The 19496-nt window shown below is 41.7% G+C and overlaps 1 protein-coding gene across 1 annotated transcript in view; it reads left to right on the plus strand.

Moving 5' to 3' along the window:
• Positions 1-227: 227 nt before the first annotated feature.
• LOC311143393 (nck-associated protein 5-like) overlaps positions 228-19496 on the plus strand; it is a gene marked incomplete at both ends in the record, with an annotated part of 68813 nt that continues 49544 nt past the window's right edge. Inside the window, 4 exons of the mRNA XM_084179227.1 lie at positions 228-256; positions 8575-8665; positions 10299-10460; positions 15996-16064. Coding sequence (XP_084035353.1) covers positions 228-256; positions 8575-8665; positions 10299-10460; positions 15996-16064 — 351 coding nt within the window. The remainder of the gene's footprint in view (positions 257-8574; positions 8666-10298; positions 10461-15995; positions 16065-19496) is intronic.

Here is a 19496-nt window from a genome sequence, read left to right on the forward strand (position 1 = left end):
TTGTCCTTATCTTGGTGAATAAGGTGAAGGGATGTAGCCTACTATCTTTGCATAGTAATAAAGGATGATGATATCATGCAAGATGAACAGAAAATGATTATATTTATGTTACTACCGGTATTCATTCCTCTTACAGCCTGAGTGATCCATAAGCCTAGCTGGAGAACAAACAACATCTGGGCGTAGCGAGAGAGGAGAGGGACAAGGCTCAGCAGGCACATAGCCAGATGGTGTCACTGCAACAACACTTCTCCAGGTACTGTAACGCAACTTCACATCCACCCACACCACCTTAGGGTGCCATGCAGCATAGATGTAACCAACGCAATTGTTTCCAGTCACTTTTGTGTGAGGGAATTACACCCTTTAACGTATATTTATGGCTTACCTCCATGACATGTAATGGTAGGTTTGAGGAATTGCAGGTGGAAAATCACAATTACATATTCCCTTCTGTTATGCAACACATGAAAAACTGTGCATAGTACCCAATGACAACCCCGTGGCAATCTAGACAGACCCCAGACAAGGCAACCCAACTCAAACACTGTGGTAACATATTCAAACATGGCCAACATAGTCATATTCCAGGTCAATATCCTTCTGTCTATCACCACAATAAATCAATATAATATGAACCCAGATCAGCTTTAAATTCAGTAAAGTTCACAGAAGCGACCGATGGGTACTGTACTGCCGCATGCTGACGTTGTTTCAATGAAAAACTACAAAGCCAGGTGTCGACACTTTTCTCTAAAACGTAATATGAAGTATCAACTATTTGCAGAAATTCGGCAACTACATGTATTTATTTTTATTTTGATCGCCTTCTCAGTGCATGATAATTCATCAAAAATAATTCCAGCATCCGAACAGTGCACATGTCCTCTGCCTCGACAACAACCTGTCTTTTTACTAAAGAAATGCATTAATTTAGGTAATTTTTCAGGTAAAATGAAATGTTCTTTCTTTCTTTTTCTTTTTTTCTTCCCCACTCTGAAAGCATCTCATTGCTGCAGCTTAATTTCAATGAATGGCCTCGAGGGGAGATATTATTCGATTTTATTTTATTTTAATTTAAATTATGCCCAGCTCACGAGGCCCCTTGATGATGTGAGGCCTGATGCAATAGCCTCTTCTGCCTAATGGTAAGGTTTTGTGCAATGTTGGTGATTTCAAAGCATGGCAAATTGAATGTTTCAGAAAAGCACATCCAATCAAACACATTCCCTAGTTTATTTTATATCTTCATGGCACTTGCTCCTTTAAACATAAACATCAGCAGTGTGTGAGAGAGATGTATGTTTATGCGCCTTTTTAAATGATTTAATTTTGATTTATTGTGACGATTGTACAGTACAAACAATTAAAGCTTCTAAAATGCATGGTATAAGTTCCAGTGAAGTTAAAGTTCTGTCTATGATTAGATTTTCATAAAAAACCCATCATGAAAGAATGATATTTGTTAACTTTACCAGTATATCCAAACATTTGGGGGGACAGAAAGAAATGTAAAGGGATAGCTTCTTCAGGAGATTTACATTTACATTTTAGTCATTTAGCAGACGCTCTTATCCAGAGCGACTTACAGTTAGTGAATACATATTTTTTTTATACTGGCCCCCCGTGGGAATCGAACCCACAACCCTGGCGTTGCAAACGCCATGCTCTATCAATTGAGCTACATCCCTGCCAGCCATTCCCTCCCCTACCCTGAACAACGCGGCCGGCTGCGACAGAGCCTGGATTTGAACCAGGATCTCTAGTGGCACAGTTAGCACTGCGATGCAGTGCCTTAGACCACTGCGCCACTCAGGAGATCAATGATCATAGCAATTAATGAATGACAGATCTCTTGCATGTCATCATCACAAATCTGATGTTTTTAAAGAGACAGTGTACAATTGTTTATGTAATGCATTCTCAATAGGCAAATAGGGCTTTTACACAATGTAGAAACCTAATATTCCACAAATGACTTTGTAATGTAATTGTAATTTGTATCAACATTTTAGCTTTTATAATTAACACATTTATTTACAGTGCTACATATTAGTTTCTAGGGCACAACATGTGCTTCAGAAGTAGGTAGAATTCATATAGGCCCAATAAAAGCTTTATTTTCTCAATCAATTAAAAAAATCATATTTTCTGGTGCTCCTAAATTTAATGTGGTGCTCCTAACTTTTTAAGTTGGGAGGACCAGTGCTACCAATTAAAAATGTTAATTTAGAGCCTTTCTCACAGGAGGCGACAGGTAGCCTAGCGGTTAAGCATTGGGCCAGTTAACTGGTCTCTGGTCCGAGCCGACTAGGTGCAAAATCTGCCAATGTGCCCTTGAGCACATTTTTATGCAAAATGCATCATACGGGCCAGATTTCCATATTTTGAAAGTTACATATCTTGAAATATGATTGCTGACATGCAAAACATTTTGGGACTATATCAACAATGGATATGAAAACAATTACCAAAAGATAGTTTTGGGGTGGAGTTTTTCTTTAAGGGTCTTAAGAGGAGGAGGGGAGAGATAACAAGTCATAACTCTTCATTGAGATGTTTTACCCAGCTATATCTATTCTCCTCATTCAGCACAAAAGGACATTTGTAGAACATAAGAGAGAGGTACAACATAAGCGCCTTAATTGGAATGCATTGGCTGTACAGTACATTTATATTTACATTTACATCATTTAGCAGACGCTCTTATCCAGAGCGACTTACAAATTGGTGCATTCACCTTATAGCCAGTGGGATAACCACTTTAAAATATGTTTTTTTTTTTTTTTTTGGGGGGGGGGGGGGGGTAAGGGGGGGGTAGAAAGATTACTTTATCCTATCCCAGGTATTCCTTAAAGAGGTGGGGTTTCAAGTGTCCCCGGAAGGTGGTGAGTGACTCCGCCGTCCTGGCGTCGTGAGGGAGCTTGTTCCACCATTGGGGTGCCAGAGTAGTGAACAGTTTTGACTGGGCTGAGCGGGAACTGTGCTTCCGCAGAGGTAGGGGGACCAGCAGGCCAGAGGTGGATGAACGCAATGCCCTCGTTTGGGTGCAGGGACTGATCAGAGCCTGAAGGTACGGAGGTGCCGTTCCCCTCACAGCTCCGTAGGCAAGCACCATGGTCTTGTAGCAGATGCGAGCTTCAACTGGAAGCCAGTGGAGTGTGCGGAGGAGCGGGGTGACGTGAGAGAACTTGGGAAGGTTGAACACCAGACGGGCTGCGGCATTCTGGATGAGTTGTAGGGGTTTAATGGTACGGCAGTGACATGCTATACATCACGTCAGAGCTCATGTGATCCTTCTTCACAGCACTTTAAGCGTTTTGACTGACAGACATTATAAACTTAAGCACCCGACAAGAAGATGCCCCCATCCCTCCCGCTAATTGGGCTACTTTTGCACATTTGTTGTTGTCTGAGTGAGGGAAATGCTGTAAATCGAGAGGAGTCGAAGTGTTCTGATAGATGAGATGTTGAGGATTATAATAAATACCACTTTGATGTCATATAAGCAAACCACACACCTGAGTCCAAATGTGCACTTTACGTTTCCATATTTGAAAACTCATTCACAGTATCAACGTTTATGATCATTATGTTTGATCTACAGTTACAAGGATGACATGCACTATACCCTGGGTTGTCCTGAACATAATGGGCCTATGTTTGCCACAGGAAAAAAGCACTTGATTGCACTCATGACTACATTCTATGCACACCAAAATTACAATCGGTTTGTCTGAAGTGCCTTTTGAAAGCCTAAAAATGTAAGATCATATTTTATAACTTAGGTAGCCATTTTGGCAATAGAATAAGCTTTTAAATGATGCCCACCTGACCCAGATTGCGATTTATAATGGAACATTTTTGGATTGCGTAAACAACAACAGTAATTGTGTGATGGTGGGGACGCAAGGCTATGTTCCAAACAAAAAACGACAAGTGTGCTTGCTTCAATGGCAAAACTAGGAGAGCTCAAAAAAGCACCTTATAGTTGAAGGCTCTTTCCTTGAGTCATAGAAGTGCATTGAAATTCATTAGGAACTGTGCACAGTTTGGAGAGGTGTGTGGCCACTTGGAGACACCAATTAAACCTTGTAATAGTTTTTTCTTATCTTGCACCCTCTCCAAAATGTCAATGAATATTCCCTAAAGCACTGTTCTTTTAATTGACAAGCACACATCTTAATTTTACATTTAAATAAACCCAGTTGAATATGCACACAAAGGTTTTGCCTCCCCCAAAAGTAAATTAGATGTAGGCCTACAGAAAGTTTATGTGGTTTGGTCTAATCGAGGCGGAGCCGAATAACTGTTGTACAGACCATTTTCAGACAGGGAGATATGATAATTGTGTTGCAGACTCAAACCACTCTTCGATCTGGCGTTACATAGGTAAATTGATATCTGTGATCCCTGCACCACATAAAGATAATATTTCATTCATTAATGCTGGTAGAGAACCTAACAATTGAAAATGCCTGACAACCTGCAATAGTACACGATCCACTTCATTGACCCACTTCCCCCTCTTGACTGTATTCAACCTCAACTCCAGAGTTAAAAGTGTTTTTCTGTGGAGCTTCTGGTATCCAGATACACTTCAGTGCATTAGAAAGCTGTGGCTGCTCAGTAATGACAACCCTGGAGAGCAGAGGCCAGCTTTGTGCTCTGAGTTAGTCTCTGCCTGCCTGCCTCAGATTAGCAGGGCTACAGTAGTTAGGGTCTGTCATTGGAGCGGACGGTGAAAGGGGTCACTTCATGGCCTGTTTGTAAAACTAGGCCATCCATTCACACATTGTGTGCTGGAGATGGGGGAGGTTTTGAGAATTGTAGCCTTGGGCAAAATATTATGGAGCAGCAACAAACCATTTGGTGATAAGGTGGTTGTCGCTTTGTCTGTGGCTTCAATGGAGAAAATCTAGATGACCACATACAAGGGGAATATCCACGTGTGGGGTTGAACACACGCAAGTACGAACGCATGCACACGCACGCACGCACACACACACACACACACACACACACACACAGGTGTGCGGAAATCACACATGCATGCACACACACATTAACCAAATGCTTGTAACATTAGCAACATTTCACAATCAGAAATGTAATGCTTTATCCTTGTAATGCAAGAGGTTTAAGTGGTCCCAGATCCCCAATAAGCATTTAACTATACATAGCAGTATTATCTGGCAGGCCTCTTTGTGTGATTAGAGTTTTTCTCGATTGCTTAACACTCGAAACAGGGATCACTTTTGCAAACAGTAAACACAGCCCACTAAACTGCAAGTGTGTTTGCCAAAACAACACATTTCTCTTGCAAAATGCTAACAAAGGTCAACAGTTAAAATACTTAAATAACTATCAAAACTGTATAATTTGTCATCTAATGAGAAGAGAAGGTAATCTTACCTTTTATTAAATAACGGCTCAACAAATACTAACCATAACCATCAATACACCAACTTTTTCTATGAAAAATAATAAATGGTACAAGATGGTAATCAAACATTTAAAAGAAGCTGTATTCTTATGATTTACTCTTGTCCATGCTTTTTTTTTACGGTGGAATTCCCTCATGAGCTACTGCCCATGTGAGTAAGTGATCATATGACTTCACTATAGATGGATGAGGACGAGGGCAGACAGAGTTCACCAAAAGGCCAACACTGAAACACACTGAAGCACTACTCACCAGGCTGTGTTTTTGGATCTTGGTCAAGAAAAGGTGATAAGAGGTCACCACAAGGTGGACCTGTGTGATCCCAATCCATGAAGGGACAAGCACCTGATTGTTTTTCTGTCTCTAAGTTGATTTGTGGCTGTAATGTTTTGATGCTGTCACGGTTAGTGGTCTAACAGTAATGCAGTAAAAAAGAACTCAATTGAACAGGGTGATTTACTAGGACAATACAAGCCAGGTATGGTACTACCTGCCTCCTTTACTATCTGTGTGACAGTAGGCCAGCTATATGTTTGTGTGAATGTGTTTGTGCGTTTACATATTTACATTGCCTGTCTGTCCGTCTGTCCGCCCCTTTGCACTCTGTCTGTCTGAATAGGTTGTCTGTCTGTTTGTCTGAACAGGCTGTCTGTCTGAACATTGTGTCTGTCTGAACTGCCTAGTTTCAGTAATCCATGAAAACAAAACAACTATTGTTATAACTGTGATTTGGTGGTCTCTTAACAACATTTCTATAGTTTGTCATGCATGCTTGATAGAAGCAGTGAGCATATTACACAGTAGAACAGGGACTAATGTCTTAGTTCTGATATTGTGTAAACTTGTAAGTCCTGTATGAGGAAAATAATATCATATTTAGAGTATTTTTTCAAACTCCATCCATAGTGCTACATTGAGCTAAAGGCTGTTGCTGATAACTAATTACGAGTAAAGGCCTTAAATGCTGTATTCACCCTGCCCTTGAGGAATTCAGTTGTGGACAGAGGGAAGAGGGCATCACTCCCAACCTTTCCCCCTGCCATAGTCATGGGATGGGGTTGCCACAGAGACAGGGGCCTCCTTTTTAGTGAATAGTCGAACAGAGGGTGGAACATGTCATTTTCCGATCCCGGGAGCACTCAGGCTCACATTATTCCTCACTGGCCTACATAAGGAGGCCGGAGACCCACTTTTACCAAATGCCCACTCATACACACGGAATGCTAACTGAATCCCAGCTACAGTATGGATCTGAGGAATATGTGCACCATGTTTGTAGCATTATTGAGAGGGAATAACAACGTCCCTGAAATTGGATGGAAAAACAGAATGGGGTGAGTGGTTGACTGTGTGTTATAAGAGGAGTTTAAAATAAGGTTTTATTGAGGTTGAAGATAAACAATTGGTTAGTTTAAGAGCATGTCATTTTATATGAATTGCAATGTATGAAGTGAGACAGAGCTGAGACGTAATGAGACAGTGATATAATGAAGTGCTGTGATGTTCTGAGAATGGTATTATACTGTATGTGATTGAATAAATGGGCTGAGAATGAGATGTAATGGGACAAAGTTGTGATAAATGGAAAAGCACAGAGATGGGAATAAGATTTATATATTATATTATTATATTATTATTATATTCTGAATGAGACAAAGTTGAGCTGTAGTGAGACTGGTATGTCATGCATACCAGTCTCACTGTGATATATGTGAATGAAACAGTAATGTGACACAAAGCGCCAGGCTGCCATAGGTTAGCCCAGGAGTCAAGGTCAGTGTGACAAGTGAATGGAAAGGGATGGAGGGGATTTAGTGATGGTTAGACAAGCTCTAAGAAGAGGGGCTCGCTCAGCAGGGTTGAGAAGAGGTTATGGCTAAACGTCATGAAAGCAAATCAACGAGGGTGCAAATCATTTTAGTAAAGTACTCACACATTATTATGTAAACGTTTGATACAGTTCAGCAACTTCTGTTCTTATGTAACTACAAGCTGTGTCACACAGTGAACCCGTTGTTCCTAGTACTTAATCTAATGAATACATTGAATTGAATGTATTTATTAGAGTAAAGTACTATATACAACTACAACTGTGTGCATTGTTGTATTATTGCATTTGGTTACTTTCCTTTGTTTTTACTTAGCATTTTTTGTTGTAAATTCCTGCTAGTCACGCATAAGTGGGTGCCTCACCTCCTCTCCTGTTCATTTTCTGGGGAGGTTTCAGGTCAGTGCCAGTGTTTATCTCCAATATCTAAGACTCTCTCTCAAAGAGTTGCCTAGCAAGGCTGTCAAGGGCCTGGTCACAGTTAGCTGGGTTGGACTAATATCCGTGCCACGTGCATCAAGCGGAGAAAAGTTGCGATGGAAATAACCAAGCAAAATGTCACTGAGTACGGCATTATGGGAAACGCGGTCAGTGTCTCTCAAGCATCCAGCGCTCTAAGGGAAAGCAATTACAAATCCGTAAACAAGGATCTGCTCGTTTAATGAGGACTAAGAGCGCAAATGTCAGCTAGCATGATGGTTGTTTGCAAAGGTTACTAACTGACGGGCAAAGCGTTCACCAGCAGAGTAATCTAAAGTATGGATACAATGGGTTAGAGTCAAAATATTTTGGGGCTATGATCTTATTCATGGATGACTGAGGTCTCTTTGTAGGCTACTTGTTGTTAGTTAGGAGGTTGTGGTAATGTGGTTACATATAACGCATTCATAATGCTTAAATAATAGTTATGTCAGGTGTAAAATAGTAATGTCTTATCTTATGTATCCCTTAGAATGAAGTGTCACTTTGTTCGGTTTGTTGACACACTATCCTGGGTGTCGATCTGAAACGCATTCAATATCAGCTTCATGACATGTGCTGTTACATGCATGTATTTGTCCTCCCATATACTGTATAAACCAGCCCATTGCGCCCATACTGTTGCTTAGACCTGAATCGTGTTCATTAGGCACCAAACGGAAGAACACTGTCTGAAACAGGAAGGGACTACCTGGACTTGTCCAGTAAGAAAGGCTCATTTTAGTTTTCAGTTGCAAAACATTGAAAAAACATTTTCTTTCAGGCTTGTTTGTTCCACGGTTTATGTTCTGATTGGTTCCCTTGCTCTGTGTGCCTGCAGCATGGAGGAGATGGTGAGGAGCCTGCTACAGAACCAGGACACACTGGAGGGCCCCAGGGTGGATCCATTAGACCTCATGAAGGCCTACAAGGTCCAGCACTGACCATATTGGTTCATTTGCTTTCTGTTTATGTTGTTAACTAAATAATGAAAACATTTTGTTATGCAAGTATGCAACACCTGATAAATCACCTTCCAGGTTCTGTAATAAACAGTGTTGGATAAAAGGCTGTGAACAATCAGCGATTTTGGGGGAGAAATGATCATATCACAAAAAAATATATTACCTTTCAGTTCACTGTCATCGGCAATCCCCTGTAATATCGTGATGTACTACATACAGTAGCGTGGGGGCAGGGTATTCGGAAGAGACCGTGGGAAGAGTGGTCACCCTTAGGTTAGATTCTATCAAATCTCCTGATGAAGGTCATATACTGTAGCAGCTTAGGCTAGTCATACATTCTGACACGAACGCAGCGACCGTCAAGAGCAGGTACGACCACTGGGGTTCGCCTGGCCCCAAGGCAAGTACGCTAACCACAGTCCCAAAATAGTTAATAAACTGGGGAATGCTACCAACTCATTCAGGCCAGGGTCGTTACAATACAATACGTCGATGGGGTGCTATTGTATTGTCATATAAAAAACATTTCACCCTGATCTCTGTGCAAGATATCATTTTGTTTTTCCTGTAACCCATTTTGGGGTCTTTGGCCACAATTCAGGTTTTAAGTACCTGTAACACATTGTTAATCATGATTAATGGGAAAGTGGCTGGATTTTAATTTGCACATATGTAACACTGCACTACACTGCATGTATAAGTAATTATGAGGGAAGTATGCGTCACTGGAGACCTTACTAATTGTCTACTGGATAGTTGCTTGGTTTCGAGAAAGTTGCAATGCGATGAACAGTAAATCGATTTGTAGCCATGATGTTTTGTAGACTCGACAGCACACTATGTCCTCACACGCCTTTTCAATTAGTCCTCATCTTGAGCGTTTGGGAGATGCTATTGATTGGCATAGGTAGCGAGGGTGAAAGTGCTTGACATAAAAACGAACGCAGCGTAGTACAAATGCCAATAAGCCTCATAATTCAAATGCATTTTTAATCATCAGGGCTTTTAAAGTTATTTCACAAGACTTCATGGAAGGAAGGAGACTTTTATAAATGTTTGATGTTTTTTGTAACATATGGGGTCCCATATTTCATAATGTTACAGATAATTAATGCCAAGTTGTTTGGGGGGTCAACCAAGGACAACCCCTATGAGTTACGGTGGAAAACTGGTCAAATAAGCAGCCAGCAAAATAAGAAGTAGCCTACAGTGTTAGTTGTGGCTGTAAAACCAACTATAATTGTGAAGAGGCAGCTACAAAATATCAAATATAACATTAAACAAATCCTGTGATTGTTTTTCTTGGAAGGAGTCAAAATACTATGATTTGGAAGTCTTAATTTGCTTGCCTGCACAGTGCTTGTAGCTACATCCATATACAGCAAACTGCAGATGCAGAACAGCAGTTCACCTTCTGTATATTAGTAAATAAAATCCATACTGTAGGCCAAATTCAATGTCATTCAATGAATACTTTGTGTACATGTATAGTATCTTGTATGCTAGAGAAAATAGAGGAGGCAAATAGCCCATTAGTTCCAATAGGCAACTAGTTTCAGCAACTTTATGGCTCCCTGCAACCCCTCTCTCTATGGTTTAGGACAAACTCCTGGAGGAGATGTGGAAACAGCAGAACAGTCTGGAGGGCCCACCGCCCCCCTCGACAGAAAGGAGGCCCAACTCTCCAGGAGCCAGCAGTAGTGGACACGAGGAGGACTACGATGAGACCAAGCCCATTCTAGAGCGTCTGCGGGCCCTTGAGGTAAGCTCAGCTACAGGAGGGTCTCTTTTCCCTTAGTACCTCTCTCCATCCTCTCTTATGGATAATAAGTACTTAATTAGGTTAATTATCAATATAAATGTTTTACTGTAATGTCATACTTTGGTATATACGAAGTTGGTCAGGAACGGGAAGCCCATTCACATTGGCTAATTTGTATTATATCATTATATAAGCATAAATTAAGAGTAGATAAAGTGCTGGTTACAATGGTGTTACTTGTATGTAGGTCAGAGACGGACAATCTTGGAGGCTTTCTCTCCAACCAAATAGAAATGCACTTGATTCTACTAATTAAAGCTGATTGGTCAAGCTATGATTAGTTGAACCAGGTGTGTTACTGCTTGGCTGGAGCAAACGCCTGCCCCTACACTGGACATTCTTTGTCTGAATATGGCCCATAAAGAGAACATTTTAAATTATCCAAAGGTTATATGAGGATACCATAGTGCAGTGGGCACCGTACTGAAGCGGATAGTATCTGGCCTGTCAGAAACACTTTTGATAACTATACACATTCATTCTGTCTGTTGTAGCTGCCAGGTAACATTCCTTAGACCATCAATCGTACTTTAGTCTGGCTGATTCCATTATGAGCTAAGAGCTCATTGAATACATAGTCCCAGGTTAATGCAGAAAGAAGCTTGATGAAACGATAAGATGACAGTGATTCTATTCATTCTATTCTATTCTACTCTATTCATTCTTTGTGTTCATTTCAGTATTTTCTATGTGAAAAGGCCTGAGTATATTCATGCAAAGAGGACTGGGTCTGATTTGACAGTACTTAGTCATATCCAGTACATGATCATTAAATAACGAACAGGGTAGTTAACGTTTGAAGCCCATGTTCCTTTGAATGTATTCCTCATAGAAATGTTTGCAGTTTCAAAGGTAATATTGCAATTTTGCCATGAGGTGGAGAGAAACTTTAGCAGTTTTAAAGCACATTTCCTGCAATTCTACACATTTTGCCATGATTTATGCCATGTTCAAATTATATCTGAGTGAGAGTGACTAACAATATCAATAGGGGCCCCCTGGAGGTCAGGACCCCTGGGCACATGCCCTGTGTGCCCGGTCGGTAATTTGGTGGTGTTTACTACAAGGTTTAGATAGCTGGCTAGACTACCTTACCTAGCAATCTAAAACATGTTAGCCGACGTGCTAATTGAGAGACTGTCAGTAACCATGTTTCCATCCACAGTTTTTAAGTCATACCGTATAAAAAGAAAATCACGACAGCTGTGATGGAAACAGGAAGTTTCGGTACAATTTATAAATGCCGACAGATCATTTGTTCGTTCGACATGATGTGATCTTTTTGTGTCGGTAAAATTATTTATGAGCAAAATGGTGGTGGAAACGCCTTTATGCGCAAATATTTATATAATAACCATCATATCGAAGTAAACTCTGAGTCACGCGATGATATGGTGTGTGGTCCTCCCACTACGATTTGGGAAACCATGCAGTTTATTAGGCTACATTGAACTTCAGAGGGTGTTGAAAGTGCAGGGTGATCTTGATGCTCCTTTCCAGTAAATATACAGGGTCTTATTCTGGTGACATGATGATCGATGCTTGACTGCCTTTTGACAAATAAAATATTCTTGCTCTTACCCATAATAATCTTATCATATAGACTAGCCTAACCGCATAGCCTACCCACACTGTATCTGCGAGCTGTTGGCTAGAGCGCACGTGCCAAGACCAGAGTAGGCAAATTTGCTACTTAACTCAGCAGTTTTAGTGAAAAAACTATCGGTAGAGTTGAAATGCGATGGAAACACATTGAACTTTACGTTTTTATTCGGTACATGAAAACTTAAGCAAAAAATTACATTTTGTGTGCACTAAGTCATCTCGCACTGATTTCTACCCACAACAACTCAATTTTGTAGAAACACACCACTGGTGTGAAAATGCGCATATCTTCTTTATACGGAATCTAGAATATTTGCATGAAAATCTGTCGCCAACTGGATGGAAACCTAGCTAGTGACTGACAAAGCAAGTGGAAAACTGCTGATGCACTAACAAATTTCGAAATTGAACCTTGTTTATTCTACTTTTCCAACTCTTAACAGTAAGTTGAGACCCAGACTGAGTTCCTAAAAAATACAAAATAAATACAAAAATAAAATATTTGTATTATTTTTGGATCAGGGGCCCGCTAGCGGCTGTGGGACCCTACGCACAGCATGTAGTCTGCGTATAGGCAGAGGTGGCACTGGTTATAGTGATCTGGTTTTTCCTGTAAACACATGTGGAATAGTGATGCTCTGACTGAATTAAATACATTTTTACCAGTTTTTTCATGAACTAGGAAAAGTTAGGGATTCATGCACTGCATAAAACCTATACGATGAGGAGAAATAGTACAACTTCAAGGTCTTTTTGATCTACCTTTGCTTTACCAGTTCGTACAGGGAGGATTTAGTTACTGTGCCCCACCCCATGTAAATGTGATTTAGGGCTAAACCCCATTCAGATGATCAATGGATCAGCAGGAGTAATGGACTATTATATATATCCACATTAATTAGACTGGATTAATGAAAACAGTGTCATCTAACTCAGCAGTAGCCTTCATAGTTTTAATTGTATTACAATGAAATTTATTTGGAATTGAGATAGAGCATCTCAGGAGGATGACATCCACATTTCATTTAGCATGCAACCATGACTATTACTTCCATAAACTGGTTTCTTGAATAACATTGAATACCTTGTCTGCCTCTGTACACTCTATTGCATATTTTATGTTTTGACTTTCAGACTCATATATTTTCATGGTGTCTGCTTTCCCTTTAAATTATACTTGTAATAAACGTTGACTTACATTATGCATTTTTTCATTTAATTTCAAACTACTTCCCTAGTTTTCCGGCTGTGAAACACACTTCAAAAATCTAATCTAATCAAATTTGATTTGTCACATGCTTTGTAAACAACAGGTGTAGACTAGCAGTGAAATGATTACTTAAGGGTCCTTCCCAACAATGCAGAGAGAAAAATAGAGAAATAATAGAAAAATAATAACACAAGGAATAAAATCACAATGAGTAACGATAACTTGGTTATATACACAGGGTACCAGTACTGAGTCGATGTGCAGGGGTACGTGTTAATCGAGGTAGCTTGCTGTGCGGTAGCAGAGAGAACAGTCTATGACTTGGGTGGCTGAAGTCTTTGACAATTTGTCGGGCCTTCCTCTGACACTGCCTGGTATATAGGTCCGGAATGGCAGGGAGCTCGGCCCCAGTGATGTACTGGGCCATACGCACTACCCTCTATAGCGCCTTGCGGTCTGATGCCAAGCAGTTGCCATACCAAGAGGTGATGCAGCCAGTCAAGATGCTCTCAATGGTGCAGTTGTATAACTTTTTTGTGTTTTTTTTGATGATCTGAGTGTCCATGCTAGGCGTGCCTTCTTCATGACTGTGTTGGTGTGTGTGGACCATTAATTCCTCAGTGATGTGGACACCAAGGAACATGAAGCGCTCAACCCGCTCCACTACAGCCCCATCGATATGGATGGGGGCAAGCTCTGCCCTCCATTTCCAGTAGTCCACGATCAGCTCCTTTGTCTTGCTGACGTTAAGTGAAAAGTTGTTGTCCTGGCACCCCACTGCCAGGTCACTGACCTCCTCCCTGTAGGCTGTCTCATCGTCGTCGGTGATCAGGCCTACTTAATGACGGTGTTGGAGTCGTACGCGACCACGCAGTCGTGGCTGAACAGGGAGTACAGGAGGGGACTAAGCACGCACCCCTGAGGGGCTCCCGTGTTGAGGGTCAGCGTCGCGGATATGTTGTTTCCTACCATCACCCTGTCAGGAAGCACAGGATCCAGTTGCAGAGGGAGGTGTTCAGTCCCAGGGTGCTGAGCTTAGTGATGAGCTTGGTGGGCACTATTGTGTTGAATGCTGAGTTGTAGTTAATGAGCAGCATCCTCACATAGGCGTTCCTCTTATACAGTCGGGAGAGTGCAATGTGGAATGCAATAGAGGTTGCGTCATCTGTGCATCTGTTGGGGTGGTATGCGAATTAGAGTGGGTCCAGGGTGTCCGGGATGATGGTGTTGATGTGAGCCATGACCAGCCTTTCAAAGCATTTCATGGCTTCAGATGTGAGTGCTACGGGGCGATAGTCATTTAGACAGGTCAACTTTGGCGTTCTTGGGCATTTAGGTATTACAGACTGGGTCAGGGAGAGGTTGAAAATTTCAGTGAAGACACTTGGGGGCCTTCCCTGTAATCCGCCATGAACAATTTGCCGCAAACTGAGGTGAGTCAATAAACAAATGAACACAGATCCAGCCCACTGTGCTCACTGTCTAGAGAAGCCTCTCATTTGATTCTCTTCACCACCTCAACCAAAAAGTAATTTGTTTCTTATTTGCTTGCTGAGGAGTCAAAGGAGTGAGACGGATATCTGGGTTGATACTGTGCTTTCCGCATGTCAATCAACTTAATTATTTGTCTTCAAATAATTATTAATCTAAGTTTTGATTATTCAAATTTAAACCCACTGTTATTTACGGAGTGTTAGTGCTAATGGAACGCATAAAGAGCTGTGGGTGGGGTAAAAATGTGATGCACGAACACACACACACACACACACACAGGCAGGGACACACATTTATAATACAAAAAAACAGTGATGCGCATCCTAATTAAAGAACATAGTATATATGAGAGGTCAATAAAACTGTTTTGTAAATCATTGTGAGTTGCTTCTATACCTTATGAAGTGTTCCTGTGATTTTCAGCAACACCTCAACTCTCTTTGTTGAGAGAATCGAGGTTGAGCATCAAACAAACTATTCACTTTTCCTCCCTCGCAAACCACAAACACCAAACACTTCCAGCAGTTGTCTACAAGATTTACAAAGTAGCATGCCTGAGTCTCTTGACCAACACAATTCCTTAGCTAGCCCTTGATAGATTTACTAAATTCATAATTTCAATGGAAAGTCACCTCGCTCACTTCTGTGTTCCTGGAATGGATCAGTTCCTGATTGGAAACCTTCTATCAGTAATTTAATTCCACCTGGGATACCTCGCTACACCCACTCCAGGAGACCTGGTGGCTCTTAGGGATAGGATTGAGACACCACAGATTTATACCATTATCCATTATCTTTGTATGCTTTGGCAGAGAGGCCTCATAAAGCCCTTATTGACGTATGACTCCAGTGAGAAAGAGATTGTAGAATAGTAAGCAAGGAGGTGATGTACAGAATGTGTTGCGTACACTCATACCGGAACCCAAAAGGGTTCTTCAAAGGGTTCTACCATGGGGACAGCTGAGGAACCCTTTCAAGTTCTAGAAATAACAAAACATTCTAAGAGTACAAGGGTTACCTTCTGCTCAGTCAAGAGCTGATGTGTATACAAGTGGTATATTTATCTGTAATATTTACAGATTTATATTAAGAAGATATTTATATGGACACGTGAAGATGTTTTTTGTGTAAATATTCAGTATATCTGGAGGTTTTTGCTATTACAGGTGGAGAACTCTGCCTTGACGATGGAGAACGACAACCAGAGGAAGCAGTATGAACGCTGTCTGGATGAGGTGAGTGACTCTCTCTCTCTCTCTCTCTCTCTCTCTCTCTCTCTCTCTCTCTCTCTCTCTCTCTCTCTCTCTCTCTCTCTCTCTCTCTCTCTCTCTCTCTCTCTCTCTCTCTTTCTCTCTCTCTCTCTCTCTCACTCTCTCTCTCTCTCTCTCTCTCTCTCTCTCTCTCTCTCTCTCTCTCTCTCTGACACACAGACACACTAAAACAGACACACAGACACACTCACAGAAGAAGACACAGACACACACACTCACACAGTTAAGTTAACAATCACAATCACAATCAAATAAAATTTTGTCACATACATATATTTAGCAGATGAAGAAGATGTGGGTGTAGCGAAATGCTTGTGTTCCTAGCTCCAACAGTGCAGTAGTATCTAACAATTCACAACAATAAACAAATCTAAAAGTAAAAGAATGGAATTAAGAAACATACATATTAGGACGAGCAATGTCGGAGTGGCATTAACTAAAATACAGAAGAATAGAATACAGTATATACATATGAGATGAGTAAAGCTGTATGTGAACATTATTAAAGTGCCTAATGTTCCATTATTAAAGTGGCAGTTGAAGTCGGAAGTTTACATACACCTTAGCCAAATACATTTAACCTCAATTCCTGACATTTAATCCTAGTAAAAATTCCCTTTCTTAGGTCAGTTAGGATCACCACTTTATTTTAAGAATGTGAAATGTCAGAATAATAGTAGAGAGAATTACTTATTTCAGCTTTCATTTCTTTCATCACATTCCCAGTGGGTCAGAAGTTTACATGCACTCAATTAGTATTTGGTAGCATTGCCTTTAAATTGTTTAACTTGGGTCAAACATTTTGGGTAGCCTTCCACAAGCTTCCCACAATAAGTTGGGTGAATTTTGGCCCATTTCACCTGACAGAGCTGGTGTAACTGAGTTAGGTTTGAAGGCGTCTTTGCTTGCACATGCTTTTTCAGTTCTGCCCACAAATGTTCTATAGGATTGAGGTCAGGGCTTTGTGATGGCCACTCCAATACCTTGACTTTGTTGTCCTTATGCCATTTTGCCACAACTTTGGAAGTATGCTTGGGGTCATTGTCCATTTGGAAGACCCATTTGCGACCAAGCTTTAACTTCCTGACTGATGTCTTGAGATGTTGCTTCAATATATCCACATCATTTTCATTCCTCATGATGCCATCTATTTTGTGAAGTGCACCAGTCCCTCCTGCAGCAAAGCATCCCCACAGCATGATGCTGCCACCCCCGTGCTTCACGGTTGGGATGGTGTTCTTCGGCTTGCAAGCATTCCCCTTTTTCCTCCAAACATAACGATGGTCATTATGGCCAAACAGTTCTATTTTTGTTTCATCAGACCAGAGGACATTTCTCCAAAAAGTACGATCTTTGTCCCCATGTGCAGTTGCAAACCGTAGTCTGGCTTTTTTAGGGTGGTTTTGGAGCAGTGGCTTCTTCCTTGCTGAGCGACCTTTCAGGTTATGTCGATATAGGACTCGTTTTACTGTGGATATAGATACTTTTGGACCTGTTTCCTTCAGCATCTTCACAAGGGCCTTTGCTGTTGTTCTGGAATTGATTTGCACTTTTCGCACCAAAGTACGTTCATCTCTAGGAGACAGAGCATGTCTCCTTCCTGAGCGGTATGACGGCTGCATGGTCCCATGGTGTTTATACTTGCGTACTATTGTTTGTACAGATGAATGTGGTACTTTCAGGCGTTTGGAAATTGCTCCCAAGGATGAACCAGACTTGTGGAGGTCTACCATTTTTTTTCTGAGGTCTTGGCTGATTTCTTTTGATTTTCCCATGATGTCAAGAAAAGAGGCACTGAGTCTGAAGGTAGGCCTTGAAATACATCCACAGGTACACCTCCAATTGACTCAAATGATATCAATTATTCTATCAGAAGCTTCTAAAGCCATGACATAATTTTCTGGAAGTTTCCAAGCTGTTGAAAGGCACAGTCAACTTAGTGTATGTAAACTTCTGACCCACTGGAATTGTGATACCGTGAATTATAAGTGAAATAATCTGTCTGTAAACAATTGTTGGAAAAATGACTTGTGTCATGCACAAAGTAGTGTCCTAACCGACTTGCCAAAACTATAGTTTGTTAACAAGAAATTTGTGGAGTGGTTGAAAAACAAGTTTTAATGACTCCAACCTAAGTGTATGTAAACTTTCGTCTTCAACTGTAGGGCAGCAGCCTCTAAGGTGCAGGGTTGAGTAACCGGGTGGTAGCCGGCTAGTGATGGCTATTCAACAGTCTGATGGCCTTAAGATAGAAGCTGTTTTTCAGTCTCTCTGTCCCTGCTTTGATGCACCTATACTGACCTCGCCTTCTGGATGATAGCGGGGTGAACAGGCCGTGGATCGGGTGGTTGATGTCCTTGATGATCTTTTTGGCCTTCCTGTGACATCGGGTGCTGTAGGTGTCCTGGAGGTCAGGCAGTGTGCCCCCGGTGATGCGTTGGGCAGACCTTACCACCCTCTGGAGAGCCCTGCGGTTGCGGGCGGTGCAGTTGCCGTACCAGGTGGTGATACAGCCCGACAGGATGCTCTCAATTGTGCATCTGTAAAAGTTTCTGAGGGTCTTAGGGGCCAAGCCAAATTTATTCAGCCTCCTGAGGTTGAAGAGGCGCTGTTGCGCCTTCTTCACCACACTGTCTGTGTGGGTGGACCATTTCAGATTGTCAGTGATGTGTACGCCGAGGAACTTGAAGCTTTCCACCTTCTCCACTGCGGTCCCGTCGATGTGGATAGGGGCGTGCTCCCTCTGCTGTTTCCTGAAGTCCACGATCAGCTCCTTCGTTTTGTTGACATTGAGGGAGAGGCCCTCACCTCCTCCCTCTAGGCTGTCTCGTCATTGTTGGTAATCAGGCCTACTACTGTTGTGTCGTCTGTAAACTTGATGATTGAGTTGGAGGTGTGCGTGGCCATGCAGTCATGGGTGAACAGGGAGTACAGGAGGGGGCTGAGCACACACCCATGTGGGGCCCCTGTGTTGAGGATCAGCGAAGTGGAGGTGTTGTTTCCTACCTTCACCACCTGGGGTTGGCCCGTCAGGAAGTCCAGGACCCAGTTGCACAGGGCGGGGTTCAGACCCACGGCCCGACCTTAATGATGAACTTGGAGGATACTATGGTGTTGAAGGCTGAGCTATAGTCAATGAACAGCATTCTGACGTAGGTATTCCTCTTGTCCAGATGGGATAGGGCACCGTGCAGTGCGATGGCGATTGCATCGTCAGTGGATCTATTGGGGCGGTAAGCAAATTGAAGTGGGTCTAGGGTGACAGGTGAACCTTAACCTCTCAAAGCACTTAATGATGTGAAGCACTCTGTCTTTTACTCATTCCTTTGTAATTGTATCAGCCCGTCTGAACCCATATTGTCATGAGTAAATGGATGCTTATCAAGATATTGATCG

The sequence above is a fragment of the Coregonus lavaretus genome (genome assembly GCF_964263955.1).
Source record: "Coregonus lavaretus genome assembly, chromosome: 16".
In the NCBI taxonomy this organism is placed as follows: domain Eukaryota; kingdom Metazoa; phylum Chordata; class Actinopteri; order Salmoniformes; family Salmonidae; genus Coregonus; species Coregonus lavaretus.